The 21,600-nt window shown below is 40.7% G+C and overlaps 1 protein-coding gene across 19 annotated transcripts in view; it reads right to left on the bottom strand.

Annotated features, from left to right (window-relative positions):
* The window catches only part of LIMCH1 (LIM and calponin homology domains 1), a 348,742-nt gene that overhangs the window by 8,290 nt on the left and 318,852 nt on the right, over positions 1-21,600 (bottom strand). For 9 of the 19 annotated variants that reach the window (XM_055588395.1, XM_055588405.1, XM_055588406.1 and 6 more), the window contains 11 exons: positions 20,614-20,777; positions 18,413-18,518; positions 14,538-14,612; positions 13,802-13,842; positions 10,971-11,054; positions 8,473-8,565; positions 7,514-7,618; positions 5,915-6,042; positions 4,620-4,738; positions 4,024-4,147; positions 328-436 (listed from right to left, as the gene is read on the bottom strand). In XM_055588395.1, the coding sequence (XP_055444370.1) occupies positions 328-436; positions 4,024-4,147; positions 4,620-4,738; positions 5,915-6,042; positions 7,514-7,618; positions 8,473-8,565; positions 10,971-11,054; positions 13,802-13,842; positions 14,538-14,612; positions 18,413-18,518; positions 20,614-20,777 (1,148 nt within the window). The remainder of the gene's footprint in view (positions 1-327; positions 437-4,023; positions 4,148-4,619; positions 4,739-5,914; positions 6,043-7,513; positions 7,619-8,472; positions 8,566-10,970; positions 11,055-13,801; positions 13,843-14,537; positions 14,613-18,412; positions 18,519-20,613; positions 20,778-21,600) is intronic. The other 10 variants (XM_055588401.1, XM_055588413.1, XM_055588415.1 and 7 more) reach the window with 7 other exon arrangements.

The following is a 21,600-nucleotide window of genomic DNA, read 5'->3' as shown; positions in this document are numbered from 1 at the left end:
TTCAGAAGTATCACTGTCCTCCTGGGTGGCTTTCTTAGCTTCCTGTTAGAGTATACACTCTTCAGCAACAACAACAAAAAAAACAGTTTTACAAAGACACGTGGCACAAATATGTCTTGCTTCCTCAAACCTGACATCCCAGAGGGATGCGTGACAGAAGAATTTCATCCTCAAAGATGGTCTCCATGCCCATTTCTGTACAACGTAGAGATGAGGCGCCTCACACACAAAGGCTGTTAGGATTTCCAGGAGGTACTTACTAAGCACAGAATGAGGCCAAAACACACGACGAGATTGTACTCAGGGAGAAGAGTGATGAATACATACCTTAAAGCACTGGATGTGAAAATAGAGATTGAGGGTCTCAATGATCATCGCAGCGCCTTTGCCCAGTGGAAGCCCACACGAAGAGCACAGCTTCTTCCCACTTATAGACCTAGGTTGCAAAATATATGGCATAATAAAATGTGCTGTTTAGAATCCGGAGCCTCATGCAAAGATGAAATGGAATATGGAGCCTCACGAATATGGAGCCTCATGCAAAAAAAAAAAAAGAAAACATGGGTTTGTAAAACATTGATATCATGAATGAAATGACAAATACTGAAATGACAATGAGCAGGAATTAAGCATTAGCTATACGACGGTAATAATTGAGAGATTAAATACAGTAAGCCTCTACCGTGACACTGAACTCTGTATGCATGAATTATTTGTCATAAAAAGTTTGTATTGTATTCCGTTCAACCACGGTGATCAAATGCCTTGAAATGATTCAGTGTATTTATCATATATTTTCTTAAATCCTCAAGACAATCAAGTTTAGTTTTACTAAGGTTTTAGTTGCGTGAAGTTTTTTTGTAATTGGTTCATTGGCCCACTAGAGCATTTCTTTTTATTTATTAAAAATTTTTTGTTGTTGCTTAAAAGAGGAAATCGTGATCCAGTCCAATAGGTACCAGGCAGATAGGGGATCCAATCTCTGCCCTGACACCAAGTTCTGTGATCTGGTGTGAAGAACTCACATCGGGTTTCCATTGCATTGGCTTAGACAGGATGGCTGGGCCCTAAGTCAGTTTTCCAGCAACTAAGGTCAGATTGCAATGATGCTGACTGTGAGGAAAACTCTTGGAATTACGTAAGAAACTTTAAAATATGCAGTATCATTTGGAAGCTAACAGTATACACAGGGACAGAAGAAACAGAAAGGAAGACGAGAAAGAAAGGAAGAGTTGCCCTTCACAAAACTCTATTTATTAGGATTTCCCTCTTATCCCGTAGTTAAATGAAATTTCTGAATCAAAGAAAACCTTGCAGTACTTAGTAATTTGTTTCTCCAGGGAATGGGAGCTCAGGCAGCTTTTAAGAATATCATGGGGCCCAATTAATGTCCAGAAGCAATCATTAGAGAGCTTGAGTCGAGTAAGAGGGAAGATGAAGTTTCGCTTCTCAGCGCCTGCCTGGACCGCTGTAAGAGCCATCAGCGGATTCCGCCTAGAAGGACCGAGCCTCCTTGGGGGGAAAGGCGCCGACTTAGAAGCCTGGCAATTGTCTGGTGGGTTTTCTTATTAGATTGCAGGTTCCACACAATGTAATTAAAGCCGATGGCCACAGTCGTGCCCACATCACACACTTGGCTCTCTCGATCGAGGGCTGATAAAATCTTCAGGTGGATGGGGTGTGTTCCTCTGTCCTGCCTGTGTGTGTGTGCAGGAAGAGACATGGGTGGACAAATCCCCATGGTCCCCCGGCAAGCACTAATTCGGTGGTGATGGTGCCCAGCAGGCTCCAGTCAAAACAGAGCAGCCTCAGAAAGGCTTGCTGACCTCTTGTACCTGTTTGGTGACTGGCCAGGAGGGGTGGGGGAGCAGGGGGACAAGCGCCCAGCCTGGAAGTTCTCTCGAGGGCTTTTCCTGCAACATGGGAAAGAGCCAAACATCATAAGTAAACAGAAGCCCAGTCCCACAAGAAAAGACATTTTAGAAGGAGGAAAAAAAATAAAGCCCTCTTCCTTGACAACCAAATAAAAGACCATAGCACATCCTAGTGGTAATTTTTTAATAAAGAGCAAAAAAAAATTTCATCTAGTAGGTTTGTTCAGACACTGGCTGTATCATATCAAAACCAGGCTGGCACTGTTGAACAGAAAAGACAAAACAGTTTTCTACTGTTTATTTTTGCCAGGTTCTTTGCTAGTTAAAGTTGCCTATGAGTTAGATATAAAAACTATGAATGGGATGGAAGGGAAAGATAAGTGGGGCTATAGGGAAAAGCTCTTCAGGAGAGCCCAGAAATAAAGAGCAGTGCTTAAAGGAAATATTTTTCAGTGAGGCGGCTTCCACCCGTATTCAGAAATTCATTACAGGTCCATGTGATTAGGGGTGATGTTCAAAACAACCAATAACCACTATGTCACGGGCATCTCCAAGGCAGAACGGTTCCCAGCCAGAAGCTTCCTCAGCGGTTTCATAGGTGTGGCTGGTTACATATGAGCCCTGTCTGTGATCAAGCCGTCAGTTCTGGGCTTTCGCTTTCAAAAGTTAATTTCACTCATAAAAAAAGGAATAGGACACAGAAAAGAACGAGGAAAAGAGAAATTCCAGCATAGACGTCAACAGGCCGTGAGGCCATCTGAGCCCCTGACCTCCCCCCTCTCCAAGACTCCCTCCCTAGACAGAGCTTGTCTTCTTCAAAATATCAGTTTTTCATGGAATATCCTAAAGTATAAGAACCATTGCCTTGAAAAAAGGTTGAAAATCACCACAATAATCAATAACAATAATGACTCCTTCTACGTGATTTTACCTTCTGTTATTGCTGCACATGTCATCTAGACACAGAGAAATGAAATTAGATAGACATAAGAGAAAAGGGGCAAATTGTTTAAACCTATGTTGAGAAAAAAGTGTTAACAAGAAAAATCAGATAAAAAGATGAACTTCTAAGACAAGTTATCATCATCATCACCGACACGACCGTTTTCAACATCACTGCCGACAATGTGCAGTACTTACCATCTTCCGGGCACAGGGCCCTGTGAGGCAGGCGCTTCTACTATTCCCATTTTATACAGGAGGAAACTAGGGCAGAGAAAGATCAGGTATCTTGCCCAAAGTTTTATGCAGGCAAAGTGACAGAGTCAAAAGTTTGAATCCAGGTGGTCTGGCTCCTGGTAGAATGATTGGTTAAAGTATAATGTATATTATCTTTTTAAAACTGATTACAAGGAAACCGTGGGTCAAATATGACATAATGAAATTGTGGGTTCACTTTGAATCCCTTTACCTCTACTCATTCAGACAAGTACTTTGGGTAAGTTATTTAATTTCCCTGAGCCTCAGTTTCCTTATCTGTAAAATGGGAACAATAACTCAATCATGTAATTGGCCGAGTTCAGTGAGTTAATATACGAAAAGAAGAGGAGAGAGATATATGCAAACCCTTCAACACAGTGCCTGTTATACTGACATGCTTCAAAAATGATCGGAACTATTTTTAGTGTAAAAAATATAATTGTTACAAAATTGGACTAAAGCCTGGGGTAGTTATTTAAGGAAAGAGAATGGTAAGGAGAGGAAAGCATTTTTTTCCTTGAAAGAACATTTCTCCATAGGCTCTGAGACAATTAAACTTGCTTAAATAAATTGGTAATACAACATGCCAGAAAATTCTTTCCAATGTTTAGATTTGTCAGTGAAAAAGATTACTTTGTCTCTTTTGAGTTGCTAAATTCAGAGTAAATATTTACTTGTCAGGAAGATCATCCCAAACTTCATAAGTATGTTACCTCAACAATGGCAGTGAATGGAGAGAAAGCACAAAAATGTTGCAGACCACCTGCCATCTCACATTTTTTCATTTTTTCTCCCTTCTTAATTAGTTTAAAGAACAAGAAATTCCATATAATTAAATCCCTTTGCTGTACACTTGAAACTACATGACACTGTAATTTAAACTTCAATAAAAAAATAAAATTAAAAAAAAATAAAATAAATTCCACAATCATCTTATTTGGTTACTCACTTCCGCCTTTCACTCGGAGACTCAATCTGATGGTTAATGCTTTTGTCCAATGGAAGGGTTTTTGGCTTCACATCTTCTAAAATGTGCATTGGTGGGTTTGATACCTGCTGATTCTGGGATGGATCTGAGGCCAAAGAAAGAATATACAGTTAGTGCTTAGTAATCACCTTTCTTTAAAGTACTAATGCCTGCAAAGGTCTCACAGTGATCTCATGGAACTTCGTGGTGCACAGTGGTGGGAGTTTATTCACTGTGCTGTTTAGCATAGCAGCCAGCAGAGGCCATATCTGTCTGGACGATGGGGGTGGGGAAGGGGTCTTCCGATAACTGAAACATGCATGTGTGCTTGCTAAGTCGCTTCAGTTGTTTGACTCTTTGCAACCCCATGGATTCTAGCCTGCCAGTCTCCTCTGTCCATGGGATTCTCCAGGCAAGAATACTGGAGTGGGTTGCCATGCCCTTCTCTAGGGGTTATTTCCCACCCAGGGATCAAACACGCATTTCTTAAGTCCCCTGCTTTGGTAGGCAAGATCTTCATCACTAGCGCCACCTGGGAAGCCCAGTGAAACATGGGAGCTGGTCTTCTCCATTCTTACCCTGAGCTAGCTGTGGGTTCACCCCACACTGTGGGGCCCCAGCTTCTGTATCCAGCTGGTGGTAGATTCCTTCTGATGCAGGGTTCTCAGAATGAGTCAAGACCCCTTGAGTTAGGCTGTTAAAATAAACAAATATATTTCAGAACAGGGATAAAAGCAACTGAAATGACTGATCTTATCCCTTAGGACAAGGAAGTACCAATTACAAAATGAAAAGAATGGGGATAACTAAATATTCTTTTTATTTTAAACTAGATTTAAAATGGATTTAGAATACTGTAAAATGCTTTGAATTTTCATTATCCACCAATTTAACAAATCTTCATTTCTGACATTCTCTCTACCTCCTTGTCCACAAAACTCTTCATTCTAATAACCTTGAGGAATGAAAGAGCTAAGTATACTCTCCCAGATTTCCACAAGAGAGGGCTTACTGTAGAAAGCATTGAGGCCGTATGGGGCTTTGGCAGCCTATGGTAATTCACTGGTCTTTTAGGAGCAAGTTGGACACGACTTAGTGACTAAAAAAAATAACAATGGCAAAGAAAGGAGAGATGGAGACCTTTTTAAAGTTTCTGGTGACAACAGGGACTGTCTGGAGAAATAGCAATAATTCACGTAAAATGTTTACCAGCATCCCTCAAATATTCTTGACTTGTGGATTTCAAAACTGGAAACTCTCTGTAAATAATTTTAACTGGAAACAGCTATGCTGTTTCAAGGGCTCTGCAGGCTCTAGACATGGGCCCCAAACTCCAATATCCTACAATTCAGGGAGTCTTCTAGCTGATAAACCCAGAAGAATTCTCAGAGCAAGTCCCACCAGAAGAGTTCAGCTCCCAAACAACCTTTCAAATTGGTCAGTATTTGAAAATAATACTTAGATAACCTGTTGTTTCTTTAGGTCCCTCTAAGGATGCTATGAGCGTGTACCCAAGTGTGTATGCACACACATGCATGCACACTTGTCAATATCTATCTGATATGTTGGAGCCCCAGGAGCAAACATTTGTATCATAAAGAAATTGCTGGTGGCAGAGCCAGCCTCTTGGGTGATCTACACAGTCTCTTCCTTGTTTAAAAAAGGTTTTACCTATTTAAAAACTAGACTATTTTTATTCAATAGCATAAGGACACTGACTTCAGAGCTATTAGAATGTGTTCAAGCAATAATATATGGATAATGTATTATTGGAAGATAATTTCAAAGCTGAATATGGTTTGCATTAGTGATGGAGTGAAGGGGCACAGCCCCACTGCACACACATGGATGAACACCCTGGACCGGCTCATACCTGCCCTTCTCCTCCAGTGGATCACCTTCCCTAGTCTTCAGCATTGAGTCACTGTTATCCTCCTGGAATGGTCTCTTCTGTCTTGTCTCTTGTTCTTCCTCACAACAGTTTTCCAAGTCCATCTTATTCTAATGGGGAAATCAAGGATAATCTTGAATATAATTTTTAAACATACTGGACAACTGGCCATGGAATAGTTGAAACTTTTTTCAATCACATTGTCTATAATTTAAAGAGTGGTTGTTCACATCAACTGATTGGTAACTGATTTCCAATAATTTGAAATGAACATGTAATCTGGATCTCTCTCAAAAGTTATCACAAAAGGGATTTGGTTAGAAAATCTATCTTCCAAAATAAAACAAGATCATAGGACTGCTTATTTAGGGACAAGTGGCTTCAAGTGCCACGGGTTATTTTAAAATGTAGATTATGGAGTATAACCTTAAAAACTATACAAAAAATTTTAATTTAAAATTTTAAAAGTGTTTAAATTTTAAAAGTTTAAATAAAAAATTCAAAGTTCGGTATGTGTAAATGGCTGGCGCATATTGAAAAGTTAGGTGTTGGACACTGTAGAATTCCTTTGATTATGATTATAAACAACTTATTTTAAAGACTACACAGTGTTTCATAATTATTGCAATATACGAAAGCCTGGAGAATCCCAGGGACGGGGGAGCCTGGTGGGCTGCCATCTATGGGGTCACACAGAGTCGGACACGACTGAAGCAACTGAGCAGCAGCATGAAAGAGATATGAAAGATTTGGCTTTTGTGATGATCTTTGTATACAACAGCAAAGATAAGCAATATTCTGAGCTTGGTGAGTAACTAGGCAATATCAAATGTAGTGAATTTCTTTTGTATAATCTATATTAAATTAAAATGGGATAATTAAAAAAAAATAGTGTGTTGCAGCATACCATAATTGACTACAGAAACAACAAATATGACATATACCCAACTGGTATTATGTTCATTGCAAAATGAATGTATTCTGTTATTTATATCACCAAAAACATAAAGTGTAGATTATGGACAAGCCAGGTCTTGCTATGACATTTGTCCACTACCTCCATGACCTTATTTAGGGGATATAGAGGTAGACTAGCTTTTCTGGACTCTCTCCAGCCCTGGAAGACACAAATATATCTCATGTGGAACTTCAAGAGCTATTTAGAAGCAACTTTTGTGGAGGCTGGTGTGAGCGTATTGTTGATTTTGTTGGCATCGTCCAGGGCAAAGAGATGAATGGTCTGGCAGAAACACGTCTGCTGAGTGAATGAATGATGGGCAGTGAGAAAGACATTCCAGCACATGGCATCGCTAACCAGGGTCGTGCCAACCAGTGCAGGGGCTTTGGTTGCCAGCCTGTGCGGGCAGAGCTGGCCTCAGTAATGTGTTTGCTGCTTCTTAGGGATCGACTCTAGGGTTTGGCCATGGCGGTGATGGTACCATGGGGTACAATGGGCATGTGGTAGCTGACATGATTCTATAGTAGTCCTGTATATAAACTGGTGGGAAACTTGGCCTTGTGGTCTTATATTTTTATTTTGGTTTACTTATTTCATGAATTGCTTTTAATCTATGGTCTTACCACCGTCCCACTGCTTTCTGTCACAGAGGAAGATGTAGAGAGCTGGTCTGCAGAGCTTGAAGAAACAGTAAATGGAACCACAGTGTCCTCAATTATTTTCCGCTCCTAGGAGAAGGACAGGAATTAATGAAAGGGAGAAAAAGGAAAAACAGTATTTGTCAAGAGAATAGTGTCATTAAAGGACCTTGGGAAAAACATCAGAATTATGTGCAAACAAGCAGTGCATAAAAAAAGGTCTTTTAAAATCAGATAGCATTCTCTATGGGGAATAATTAAGAAATTAGCATTTAATTTAGAAAAACAGTCTTTGCAAGATAATGAGTTCATATGATTCAAGAAGCCTAATTAGAAATGCTATTGGGGGAGGATTATGCACAAAAATTATTGTTGAAGATAAAATTCACAACAATATTAATCATAAATTTTGGATAATATACATAAAGTATAGCTTTAAATTCTTGAATATGGTCTGGCTTGTTCATCAAAAAAAATGAAACAAACAAAACCAAATTCTCCTCCCTTCCAAATCTCTTTAGTATTATGGTGAATGCAGTAGTAAGGATTCACTTAGCTTTGATATCAAAATTATCCTTGCAAAATTAGTATTAATTCTCTACTACCAAACACACAAATAATTCCCTAACAAACACACAAATAAACAAATTGATAGTTTCATGTCTTGTAAGACAAATAAAAAATCTGACCTCTATGACTAAACAAGAGATATACTTCTATTCCCTCCCTTGACCACGACTCAACATACCTTTACCACAAACTAAATCTGGGAAAGCAGTGGTCTTTCACAGTCTACAGGACTCTTAAAAGGTTGATGGGGCTCCACTGTGAGTAAAGAGAATCAAAGATAGCCCCACACCCCATGCAGAATGGACACACAAAGTTCTGGGAGATTTTGAGGAATTAAGGCTTCAGGGTTAAATTCCTACCAGGGAATTTCCTACCTCCTCATAGTATCTGCGTTCTTCTTCTTCCACCTCCTTTTGGGCCTTTTCCCACTCTTCTTTCAGCTTGTCCTGCTCCTTCTGGTATCTCTCCTGTTATAGAATTTCCATAGATTGTTCTGAATTGACCAGTGCATACAGCACTGGGACCTTCCCCCAATAAACCATCATGTACAATGTGTTGCAAAACTCTCTTCTTGTTGCAATGTTCTGAATCTAACCCATTCATGCATCCAAAGGGGAATACTATTTTGTGGTATTTAACCATGTTAGGGACATAAAAATCCAAAGGAGAACAATCTTTACTGCTGTGGGTATTTCATAGAATTGTTCCTCAGATATATGAGTAGACATTTGCTTATGAAAAGACTAAAATCTTCTTGCGTTTTAAGAGACAGGCTAAACCAATAGTTTGCTTTTACTGGACCCTTCAGAGATGAGTTTTGCCATTCTGCTAATAGAAATATGTTGCTGCTGGGAGAGTTTAAGAAAAGATTTTTTAAAAACCTCAGAGGTTTACAATACAGAGAAAGGTCCAAAGTGGATGAGATGATAATTAGTTGAGTGGCCATTCTACTAAAATGGAGTCTTCCTGGCTTTAAGTCTTCCTGAATTAAGAGTAGCTTTTAAATAGCCCCTTAGAAGGTGTCCATATCGGAACTGCTATTATTGTTTTGAAAAATATGAAAAAATGTGACACTAGCCACCTCTTCTGGAGAACAAAGTAAAATACTCTGAATTTTGGAGAGCTTTAAAAATGTAACCGGAGTCCCTGACGCTTGACTAGAAGAAATGAATACACGGAAATGAAGACGAACGCTCGAGATGAGAACTGACGCCCCGGATGCCTTGGGAAGGGCATCCCTGGCGTGACAGAGACACAGGACTCCTGGAGCACATCATCCCCCACACAGTCAAATACTGTAGGCTGATTACTGTCCGCACTCTCTCAGAGGCTGACAAAGTCTGTGCTTTTGTCTTCTGAGGGAAGGCCCCGAGAATTCCTCCAGGTATTACTTGTTCTGTCATTACCTTAGGAGCGAAAGGGCTTAACAGAATTGCCTGGAAACTAACGTTTGTATTCATGCTCTGGTAAAAACCACTGCTGGTCAGCCCATAGTAGGCTTTTAATTCAGATCAAAATTTTATCAAAACCTAACATTGTAAAGTTCTAGAGAGACTCCAGGGAGCTTCAGAATAGAGGAAACAGACCTTCAAACTTTATAAAACCTGAAAAACAAGCAAAGATTCTTGGGTTTATGGGTTCTAGGAGTTGATGTCCTGTCTCCTTCACCAAGAGGATGAGTTGATGATGTCTCCCTCACCCAGGGGTGAAAGGTGGGGTATGCCTGTCACACACACACCCCCTTCCTTCCCCATAAACACCTCAGCCCTAAGCCTACAACCTACACCTAAAACCACAGCCCTTTCAGAGTGTAGCAGACACAGCGTCGCCACGGGAAACACGGCCATCTGTTGTCCCCACAGCTCTGGGACTTTGCTGACTTTAGTTCTTACTAACATCTGGCATTGAAAGTTTACTCCTATGATATTCTGAAAAGTGTCAAAGTAAAAGGGCAGACCCAGAGCCACACTACAATTGATTATCTAGCTGACCTTTACTCCCTGAGAATTAAGCCAAAAGGATAAGAACAAAAATATAAGTGGGGAAAAAAAAGTAAAATAAACTTGAATTAAGCACTGCTTTGTACACATCGGCAGAAAGTCAATCCCATTGGGAATATAGTGGAAAGAACAGTCATCCAGGCATGGATTTGACACAAGGCTCAATATCTGTTAGAGGTGTGGCCTTGGAAAGATGATCTTTTTTTGACCCTTAATTTCTTCAATTGCAAACCGAGACTACTAAGACGTACTCTGACAAGTTTCATGAGGATTAAATTAGATAAAGTATGTCGAGCACCCACAAATATGCCCGTTCTGGCACACCCTGAGCTCTCAGCACAGGTTAGCTTCTAAGGTTTCTGAGTTCCTTTCTGAAGCCATGTTGCTCCACAAACCTGGCACAAAACAAGTAGGAGCACGAGGAGCTTCCTCCCAGAATTTTTCTAGAATGGAAAATTAGGAGCATTTGCTCAAAGATGGAGCAAGTACTTCTACTTAATATATAAGACCCAGATCAAATTTTATTTCACATGTATGACATCAAATAGCTTTCTGATTTTTTCCCACCCTTAGCTGGACTGGAATTTGACTGGCAGCTAAGGAGATGATGAATGGGTCGGTGGGCCCTTAATCAATACCTGAATTTTTTTCTGAGTGAATCTTTTTTTTTCCTTATCCTCATCAGTGTAACCTCCGGTGGGAGGGATTAGACATCGGGCATTCTGTCTCATGGACACAAAACGGATGAACTTAGACTCAACGACTTCTGAGAAGAAGCTGAGTCCATGCATCTCCTGTGCTAAACAACTATTTAACATAACAGAAGTTAAGAGAGCATCCCTACAAGAAGGGGCAAAAAGCAGCAAACCTACCTGGAGCAAACGCTCCTGCTCCTGTTGCCATTTTTCCTGTCGCCTGCGCTCCTCTTCTGGGTCCCACGCCCAGAACTTAAACTGCTTAGAAAATAAAACCATGATCAAAATTCAGCCACATCCTCAAGGCCAGGCTGGGACAAGGGACACAATTAGCTCCCAGTCTGATACTCAGATGGACATGCAGAAGCAGAAGTCTTCCCATATCTAAAGGTACTCTTTGTTGGCAGAAACAACTTTTTTTTTTTTTGGGCCTTGCCACTTGGCATGAAGGATCTTAGTTCCTTGACTAGGGATTGAACTCATACCCTCCGCATTGGGAGCATGGAGTCTTAACCATTGGACCACCAGGGAAGTTCCCCAGAAACCACTTTTTAGCCTTAGTCCATCTTTGGTTTACTTCCAGAATGCTGGTATGATTCTGTGAACCTTTTTGGAGCTAACGAAAACACAAAGTAATTAGCCACTGGCATGGGAAGGCTTTTGCTTCATTTCTCTTATCAGTGACTTCTTAAATGAATTCACGCTCCTGAGCATAAGATACTCATTCTGTATATTGATCCTGGGTTCAAGCAAATAGGCGTGCTTATCTCAGCAGAACTGCCCAGGGCCTGCCTAAGAAACATTCAAGCACAAAGACTTTTTTTTTTTTTGTAGTCTTTTTTCCCCCTATGTTATTTTATTTTTTTACTGAAGGATAATTGCTTTACAGAATTTTGTTGTTTTCTGTCAAACCTCAACATGAATCAGCCATAGGTATACATATATCCCCTCCCTTTTGAACCTCCTTCCCCATCTCCTGCCCCATCTCACCCCTCTAGATTGATACAGAGCCCCTGTTTGAGTTTGTTTTGGTCTTTTAAACAGGTTTTTTTGGTGTGTGAGTGTGATTTGGGGAATCAAGTGAATGAATGGAAATAATGGGAGCAGGATGCATAAACCAAGGCGGGCACCTGGGCCATGGAAGATGAATGAGATTGAGAGTCCAAGGGGGAAGAAAAATCAGAACTGGTCCCTTAAGTGGGCAGACTGCTGTATTTAAGGTTGGCCTCCCTTGTCACCCAGAATAGGTGCTGAGGAAAAGAAGTCTCCCCAGTAACTGTGCTTCTTCTCTCCCCTCTGTTCTGATGGGGTGGTTTAGGGAGCCACATAGCACTGTCTCAGAATCCTGAGAAGGAGCAGGGTGGGGGTGAGGGAGTAGGGAGGAGGGGAAAGAGTCTGGGCCGGTGGGTGGCAAGCAGACTCCACCTGCTGCGGCTGCCTGTGGAGCAGGACAGAATCAATCTCATCCAAGGTTCCAAGGGGCCTAATGACTGCCCAAGACACCTGGGTCAGCCCGCCTGCCATCCTTCCCTGCCTCCAGTCGGTCAGGTTACCACCCAGGAGCACAGTGGCTGGTCTGGTCATGAAGCATCTTCAGGCTGAGAATGTGAGCCAGGCCATAAGGATGGCTTGATTTTTAACATTATAAAAATTCATAGCTTTAATGTACTTAGACGTGAAACGTGGGCCTCAACCGATACTCATGCTTGTGGGTCCTGCAAATGGTAGGGATGGCCACAAAAAGCCAAAAGAATATCAAATTCAGGTCAGCATTTTCAGGGAATTCACTTATATAGATCAGTAACTTGTCTCTTTCTTATTCTATTTTCTATACCTTAGAAATAAGAATGTGTCTCTTTAGGACACCCTTTCTTTCCACCCCTGCCCAGGGGGACAAGAACAATTTGACAGTGTTGTTCCTGTGTCATTAAAATGGAAATCAGTGAATTATGTTATACTGGGTGAGGCGACCCTTCTCCATCCTGCACAGGCACTTAGGAATTCCGAAGGTGAGACAATTTACCCACAGAGAAGAATCGGTTTTGGCCACGGTGGGCCTCTTGGATCATCCATTGGGAAGGATTCGTTCATGTATCAGGCACTATGCTAGAGGTTTGTGTGTAATTATTTCAAATGAAGCTCAAAACACCCTGGAAGGAAAGTATTACTACCTCATTGTGTGACCCAGGAAGACAAGTTTCAGAAAAGATATACAGCACCTTCAGGGTCATATGGTTAGCAAGTCTGTAATCAAAGGTACAGCAGTGATTGTGTGGTGACACCTGGGTAGCTCAAGAAATGCCACCGTTGACCCGTGGAGGAAGGCTCCAGATCCGATGGGAATTTCAGAGAGTGAGTAAGGGTGACAGGCCCAGCACCAGAAGCATTCAGCTCAGAGAAGAGTCAGGTCTACAGAGAGTGTTCAGGCATAATTTGGGAGCAGGGAATTTTTACAATGTCATGTGTCTTGACATTTTAATTAGCAAATGCTTTTATTTCATCAAAATAAAAAATTGAAAACTAAATGTACAGTTAATATTATTCAAGATACTGACTGTGAGGAGTATAACTCAGACAGCTTGGGTTACCCAGACATGGTCCAGGCCGGGCCCTATATGCCAGTAGCACACTGTGTTAATGTACTGTCCCGTTGAGGAAAAAACATTTGAAAAATAATTTTTTTAATTAAAAATTTTAAAAATGATTTTTGAATGCCTACAGAAGCTACATATTTTATTACTTTCTACAAATGTAAACAACTGAGATGACTTGAAGTCATTTTATTTTGATTTTACTTTCCTGACTCACCATTTTGTTTTCAACTTTGCAAAACGATAATCCATGTCTTTCTTCATGATTCAACTGACAGCATTATACACGACTTACAAATATTCTTTTCCAATCAAAAGTTTGGAGCCCATTTTGGGTTGAATCCTAAGTGAATTAAATACCTTATAAATTAAAATCCACTAAATGCATGATCTTATTTCTTAACAGGAGTTACTTACAGGTGTAGTTACAGGTGACTTTTCACTACTTGGAGAATCCACTGTACAGAAAGAAAGGGGAAAAAGATCACAAGGTGAGTGGCTTCTAATTGTCTTTCTCCTTTGATCCTCTTCAGTCAAGTGTGGGTCCTATGTCAGCTTCAAGCCAACTTTTCTTTGGTAAGCCAAGAGCACTAGAGAATCATAATAAAGCAGGCCTCTGAAGCAGCTTGTACCCATCACCAAGAGACGTCACGACCAGTATAAAAGATTGATCACATCAATGAGCACCAGGCACTAGACTACAGGAAGCAGAATCTGTTCCTCGGAGTGCTGCTTTTAATGCACCTCGCACTCTGGCTTGACTGACAGGCCCCCCATCTGACGTGGAGAAGGAGTGCGCAGAGGGGCCAGATGTCATCAGGAGGTACAGAGGGTGACACAGTTAACAAGAGAACCGTGACCAGTTCCTGCTAAGTGCTTCTAATTTTTATTTAAAAAAAGAAGAGGACCATAAAGAAAGAGGTAAGTATCATTTCTTTGGATTTTCAAAATCAAAATTCCATGAATTTTCCTCCCAATGTTAGTATTAACTGGTGCTGATACCAAAGAATTAACTCCGCTTAACTGTGTGCCCGAAACAAGATTTCCACGTCCCCTCTGGAATCAGAAGTGAAGAAAAGTACCAGATAGCATTGGTTGCCCACAACACGGATTTTTGCACAAAAGAAACAGAGCTCCCCAGTATGCATTTTACCTGACTGGGAGAAAAACTGGGAACGTCGCCAAGAGTTCTGAACTCTCAGCGGAATGCTGGCAGGGCCAGGCGACTCTAGATGAGATGGCAGAACAGAACAAACAGAAAACCGTGAAAACGGGGGTGAGACTTGCACAGAACCGTGCTCCCAAGTACTAACGGAGGTTTGGCTGTTGTCAACACAAGGACTGAGGGTAAAAGAATCTAACACATCTTTATGTATCTGCAGACCCCAACCTTTTGGGCATCAGGGACGGATGCTATGGAAGACAATTCCTCCACAGACTGGGCGGGGTGGGGGTGGTTTCAGGATGATTCTCATAAGGAGTGCACAACCTAGGTGCCCCGCATGGGCAGTTCACAGTAGGGTTTGTGCTTCTATGAGAATCTAATACTGCTGCTGATCTGACAGGAGGCGAAGCTCAGGCAGTAACGCGGGCGATGGGGAGCAGCTGGAAACACACGTGAAGCTTCACCTGTTCGCCCGCTGTTCACTTCCTGCTGTGCAGCCCAGTCCCAGTTGGGGACCCCTGTTATAGATGTACTTTGAAAGTACCTGTATTTAAGAATCTGAGTATCACAATAAAACAGACACAAAACCCAAAGATGTGGACAAAAGTCCATAGATGGGCAAGTTTATGCTATTGTCTTTGGTTTTGGTTTGGATTTTAGGGGCTCATACTTAAAGGTGATATTTAAGGTGCTGAATCTCAATATGGAGGGAGAATGTGCTATGCAAGGGCAAAATGCACAGCTGACACTGCTTTTGGTGTCAGCTAGAAAAAAGTATACTAGAAAAAAAGTATAAAAGACAGGAGAGATGAGTTCAATTATTTTTACACACTTTATAAAGGTTACTGTGGAAGTCTGTGGTGGCAGTCCATATGCGTGCAGCAAAGGGATGTATATGTGTGTGTCTCTAATGGGGCAGAGCAAACAGACAGAAGCTCAAGGCAAGCATTTGCATCCTGAACGTTTGTGCTGGGCTCATCTGTCATCATTCTCGATGCAAATAAAGACATCAGTTTTTAAAATGTGCACATATTTCCCTGAAACATCCATTTGAGCTATTTTTCTACTGTTGGGAGACAGTTGAGAAAGGCAAATTGTCATCTTTAAATGCATTTTATGAATGTTTTTGGAGTATTTAAAGACTATTTATGCACTGTGTATGTTGGAGGGAAATCTGTGGAGCGCCACTAGGGCCTCCAGTAGATCTGTGGTAGCCCGTCTGATCAGCCGAGAGACAGAGGACTCAGTGGTGATGGTGGTGACGTCATCGTCCTGGGGAGAGAATATCAGGTGTGGCTCCCAGACTCCTGACCCCAACCCGACGGGCTCCTCTGGGCTTAATGTGCAGCCTCTGACTAGTCACTTAAATGTGCACTGACTTTTTATATCTGGGCAGAGCCCTATACTTCCCCCCAAATTCAAGACAAATCATGTCTTTTAAGAATACATTGATTAGAGGCCTTTTGCTTCTTGAAAGATACAAAGAAAGAACTTACCAAACAAGTATCACGTTACTTTTACATCTACCAGTGATGTCCTTGGTGCACAATTGAAACACATACTTCAAGCCTAAGGTTTCCAGAGTATGATCCCTGTGTCTGTGGCATCAGCCTCAACTTGGGGAACTTGTCAGAAATGCAAATATTGTGGCCCCAGGCCTGACCCGCTGCATCAGACACGGCAGGGGTGCAGCCCAGAGGCCTGTGTTTTAACCAGTCCTAGAGAGGACCCTGTCACACACTCGTGCTTGAAAATCACTTCTTAAGCTATATCTCTATAATACAAACACTGCTCTTTGAAGGAGAGCATTTGAGAAAGGTTTATTCCTGCCTGGCACCTTGCTTTACACTTCCACTCCTATTCAACTGTTTTGCAGCTCCTAGATTATATTATAGCGCTTATTCTGGGCCAGCTATTAAGCTAAATGCTTTTTATCTCTCTCTTTTTTTGTTTATCCTATCTAATTCTTCCAATGGCCCTATGAAGTTTGAACTACTATTATTTCCAGTTTACAGATGACAGAGATTAGAAAGAACTTAGTGGGGAAGATCACACAGATAAGAACCAGAAGAGACAGGATCTGAATGTGGGCCTTCTGTCTCCAGAGCCTGCAGCTGTACTTACAGTTCCATGAGCCGGACAAGAACTTGGAACACGGGTATGACAAATATAATCTCATCTTGAAGAATGATTTTGGAAATGCTCCAGTGCTACTGAATGTTATTTTTTAATCATTCACCTTAGATAAAGCATGAAGTCAAGTCCCTTAATTCAACAGCACATTTTATAAAACTGAAATGCCTTTCAACAGATAATGAGATGGAAAAATACATAAGACAGAAAAATTAATTAATATGGCTTAAAATGTCTATTTCCTCTTTATATTACTTATGTACAAAAAAAAAATGCTAGAGATAGGGCAGAATTAAAATCTAAATGTGAACAATTCCTGGCCTGGTTGGGAGAATTTATTTTTGTCCATTCCCTTCAGGACAGGAGGGCTGACAAATTTAAATCAAATGCCTTGAAGATAGTATTAAACTTGTTTCCACATTTAGAAGAAGTTAGTGATCATCAGTACCTGTGCCAATTAATTCCCTCCTGAGTACTTCCTGTTATGCAGTTAGAGCCTAACTTATTTCCCAGCCATCAACAAAGACTAATGGAAGCCAACTCAGATCCTGCCAAATAGCTGCCCAGCATGGAAAAGAAAAGTAACAAATCCCCAGTCACAATTACCTGTACAATCTCTCTTTGCCTAGATCGATAAATCTATAAAATGTACTAGGGAAAGTACATTAAAAAAAAACAAACAAACAAGAAATTTTACAGTTTTGCCTCCTGAAGTGTAGCCATTTTCATATCACACCGGTAAAGAGAAAGAACTCACAGCAGTAAAGCCAGTGGTCTGTCTCTTGTGAAGCAGTCCCTATAAATCACGGATCCTCAGGACCCATCCCTCCACTGTTCACATCCTTAAGGCTCTTTCTAGTGGTGTGGGAAGGTGCAGTCCTTAGCAAGGTAAAGGGATTCAAGCTGGGCTTCTAAAAAGCCAAGGGGGTGAATTCACAAGTAAATAGGGCCTAAGACCCTGGGGAGTTTGCAGAAGTCACTGTCGTTCTAACACCTTCATAGGCCCTAAACACCCAATATTTTTTGAGGCTACCACTCTCCACATTATATAAAATCAAAAGTATTCAAATGTACCAAACAAATGATTTGTATTAAGATATATCCTCAGTCTATATATATATATATATGTATAATAGGTGTGTATATATATATATTCTTGGCATAAAGATTTTTGAAAAGATTAAAGTTTTGGTTATGAGTAACACATTTAATCTATGATCATGAATGATTTCTCAGTAATCATCATGCATATCCAGAAACTATTACGGAGTAAGGAAATCTGACTTCCTTCCAAAATCATGGTCAAATCATTGTCAATTGTTGTCAAATTAAATGAGTATTTTTAAGAAGACTAGAGATTAATAATTAACAATTATTGAAGCTGACATGATAAAACTATTAACGTTATTGATTTTTTATCCTGTAATTTAAAAAACATTTTAGAGGCAATACAAACTATTTTCAGGTATTAAACACTTGTGTAGACCCTACTGCACCTGGCTGACAAAATGGTCCCAGCAGCTGGGGTTCCTGGTTAAGCCAAATAGAGAATGTAGCCCAGCTCTCATTCTGATGTTATTAATTCAGCCGTCATGGACTCTGGGAAAACCCAATAGCTAAAGGTACATCAACATAAAAAAAGGAATCTATCTTTATAATAAAGACTATTTCACTACAAATGGGCCCAGCAGAACATGTAGAACTAAAACAAAACATTTCCTTCTTTTTACCTTGAGAATTGAGATTTGGCAAAGGTGACTGGTTGGTTTCAGGCATTTTGTCTAGAAATGGAAATGTCAGGGTTGCCTCTGGCTCGGGAGATTTTGGCTTTACCACCTGGAACACAGGCAACAGACACAAACATCACAGGTGCTGGCCATTAACAAATGCACAGGCGGAATAAAACTTAAAAGTAAACATCAAAAGCATAAATAGAAACTGTTGTCCCTTCTCCAAACCCGCTTCATGCTTTCTACATTAATACAGAGTTCAGTTTCTCAAAGAAGTCAAACTACAGCATAAAAATTTGATGATCACTTTGTTTCAAATTTGATGACCACTTTTCTTCAGACTCAGAAGACAACGTTCTGTCTTTGAGATTATGCATCACTCTGTCTCATTTTCTCATTAGAATTCACCACAGTTTCGTGGTAATGTCAGGAAGACGTTCCACATAAGATCTAAAAATTTTGTAAACTATGTTAGTGTTAAATATTAAAGTAGTATTACCTTCTAATGGGCATTATTCTTGAGATGCTACGTAACTTCCCACGAAGTTGTGCAAAGCGCATTAAAGACAATATACCGTGCTTGTTGACGAAGAAGCATCATTGTAAATAACCATTATATCAAACAGTGCCACAGGGAAATTGCCCTTACGGCATTTTTGAAGCAGGTTAGCCCACATAACCTTATGGTAAATAGTTCCAAAATTACAGGCTTAAAAAATTTTTATGTTTGGTTTGTAAAAATAGATGTTTCTGGTTATTGCTCTTGAATGGCCTTTGGTAGAACACCTCCTTCCGATTTGTTGCTTCTAATCAACTGATTGCTGACTGAACAGATAACCAAACTGACAACTAATATTAAGAGTCAGAGATCAGCATGAGAAGCGTGGCTGTGTCAGTTCATGTCCTTCCAGCTCTTACAGGACCTTCTCTGATTCATTGGCTGGTGGCCTTGAAGAGATTAATTTGATGGCCAGTGGGTCAGTGAGGTTTTAGAGCACTTGTTTCATCATAAGCTTATCTCTTGTGTGGTCCTCAGGATGATTCAATGTCTAGAATCTCTTCTCAGTAGGATTTTATTTTTCTTGATGACTCTAAAATATTCAACCCTAGTGGAATCCTGAGGAAAATACAGTGAGTCATTCTGTATTATGGAGGTCAAGCAGGTGTCCAAATAAACTTCAGCGTTAAGCACGCAGCAAAACTCAAGACCGAGACTTACCAAAGTTGACAACCCTCAAATCTTAACCTCATACCACTTTCCCCATAGTGGAGTCTTGACACAAACCTGTGTCAGATAATGCCTGACCGTCAGTGAAACAGTTAATCATCAGCAGAAATGCTCAAAATAACCACTATGTAAATGCTCAGCCCGTGTGCACTGATACTTGGATTTATAAAAGCAACACTCTCAAAGGAAGTCAGGAAATAAAAGCTGCTGCGACCGCTGTCACCATCTTGCCTTCTTTCTCTAAAAGGTAAGCGTGCGATAGGGAAAGGGGAAATTCACACGGGGTGGAAAGCACTGGGTCCAAAGACCATTACGCCATTTGCTAATCAACTAGCTGAAATTCTTAAGCTGGGGTCCACAGAGAAGAATTCATGTGATTATATGTACTTTGTACCACTTGATACCAAGGAAAACTTGGTAATCCTGTTCATTTTATGGTTTAAACAACATTATTCTGAGAACACTGTTTGCCAGATAGACAAAGGGTCCATGGTGTGTGTATGTACACACACACAGAGTTAAGAACCCTTGAAAACAAATTTTTCATAGTCTTTACAGAAGGGACTCGAGCGCTCCCTTGCCCCTTCTGCCAAGTGAGGGCACAGCAAAAGGATGGCCGCCTATGAACCGGGAAGTGGATTCTCACCAGACACCAAATCCACGGGTGCCTTGGTCTCGGACCTCCCAGCTCTAGAACTGAGAGAAAAATTTCTGTTGTTTATAAGCCACCCAGACTATGGGTTTCTGTTATAGCAGTCCAAATGGACTATACAGACAACTTTCTACATACACTTATTTTTTTTTTTTTTCCAATGAACATGTATTATATTTGCTTTAGGAAAGTATACATTTTAAAGACAGGGAAAAAGATCGGGGAGAAAATAAACCCTCGCTGTGAAGTGGTGCCGCGGCAGCACCGGCAGCAGCGCGGAGCCGCGAGGACCGCGGGCGCAACGGCTTCGGGCCGCCTCACCTTTTGTGACGTCACCAGCTCCACCTTCCCACTCATTTCATCTTCTGGCTTCTTCTGCTCTTTCGCTTCTGGCGCCTCATTCTTCAGCTGAGGGCTGGGCGAAAGCTCCACAAAGGCCACGGTCGGGCTGGATCTGGTCACAGTTGTTGTAAAAAGCTGTGGCTCTGAAATGGAGTTACGTTCAGAAACGTAAAGGAGATTAAAGCTGCATAAAGGCTCGGTTCTGCCATACCACAACGCGCACTGAATACATGTCTTGTTCTGGGCAACCTGGAGCTGGATCTCAGGGCGGCAAGAGGCGCAGAAGAGCCTCGGATGCTGGGGTTCTCTAGGCTTTTTCATGGTATTGTTTAAAAAGTCAAGCAACATATATCAAAGAATACCACTATGAAAACCTAAGTTCTGAATAAGAGTCCCAGTTTACATATGAATAACAATACATGAAACAAAATGCTGACATAGAATATTAAGAGGGGGGTTGGATGGGAGAACATTTACAGATAATTTCTATCTAAATTTCTATCCAAATGAATGACAACCAGACTCCTCCTTTTGTATTTCAATACTTCTTTTTAACACCAAGTTTTCGTAACTGGAATGTGTTAAAGATTGTGTAGTTTATATAATGCAATGAAAATTGTGTTCTTGAATATATAAAGTGGGTGAAAAAGTCACCATCTGAAGGGGCATATTGAAGTGTGGAAGTACAGTCTAGTTTGCAAAAGTATATGCTAAAATGTTTAGTAATGACATTTCATTTAAGATGCTGTTTAAAAATAATTTGGTATTAAAGGAGGGTGAGAAGTTTTCATATTTTATCAAAAGAAAAATGTGTTTAAAATATTGAGAAATACTGGTTTAGGAAGAGTGAGTCTCTATTTGAACTTACGATTCATATTTGCCACATTACCTTATTCTTTCAAATTATTCACCAGTTTTGCTGTTTCAGGATCTATTTTTATGATATATTTTAAATCTGTCGTATCT

This window comes from Bubalus kerabau, chromosome 7, assembly GCF_029407905.1.
Source record: "Bubalus kerabau isolate K-KA32 ecotype Philippines breed swamp buffalo chromosome 7, PCC_UOA_SB_1v2, whole genome shotgun sequence".
In the NCBI taxonomy this organism is placed as follows: Eukaryota; Metazoa; Chordata; class Mammalia; order Artiodactyla; family Bovidae; genus Bubalus; species Bubalus kerabau.
The sequence above is the reverse complement of the archived record's forward strand: the minus strand, read 5'-3'. Positions and strand labels throughout refer to the sequence as shown.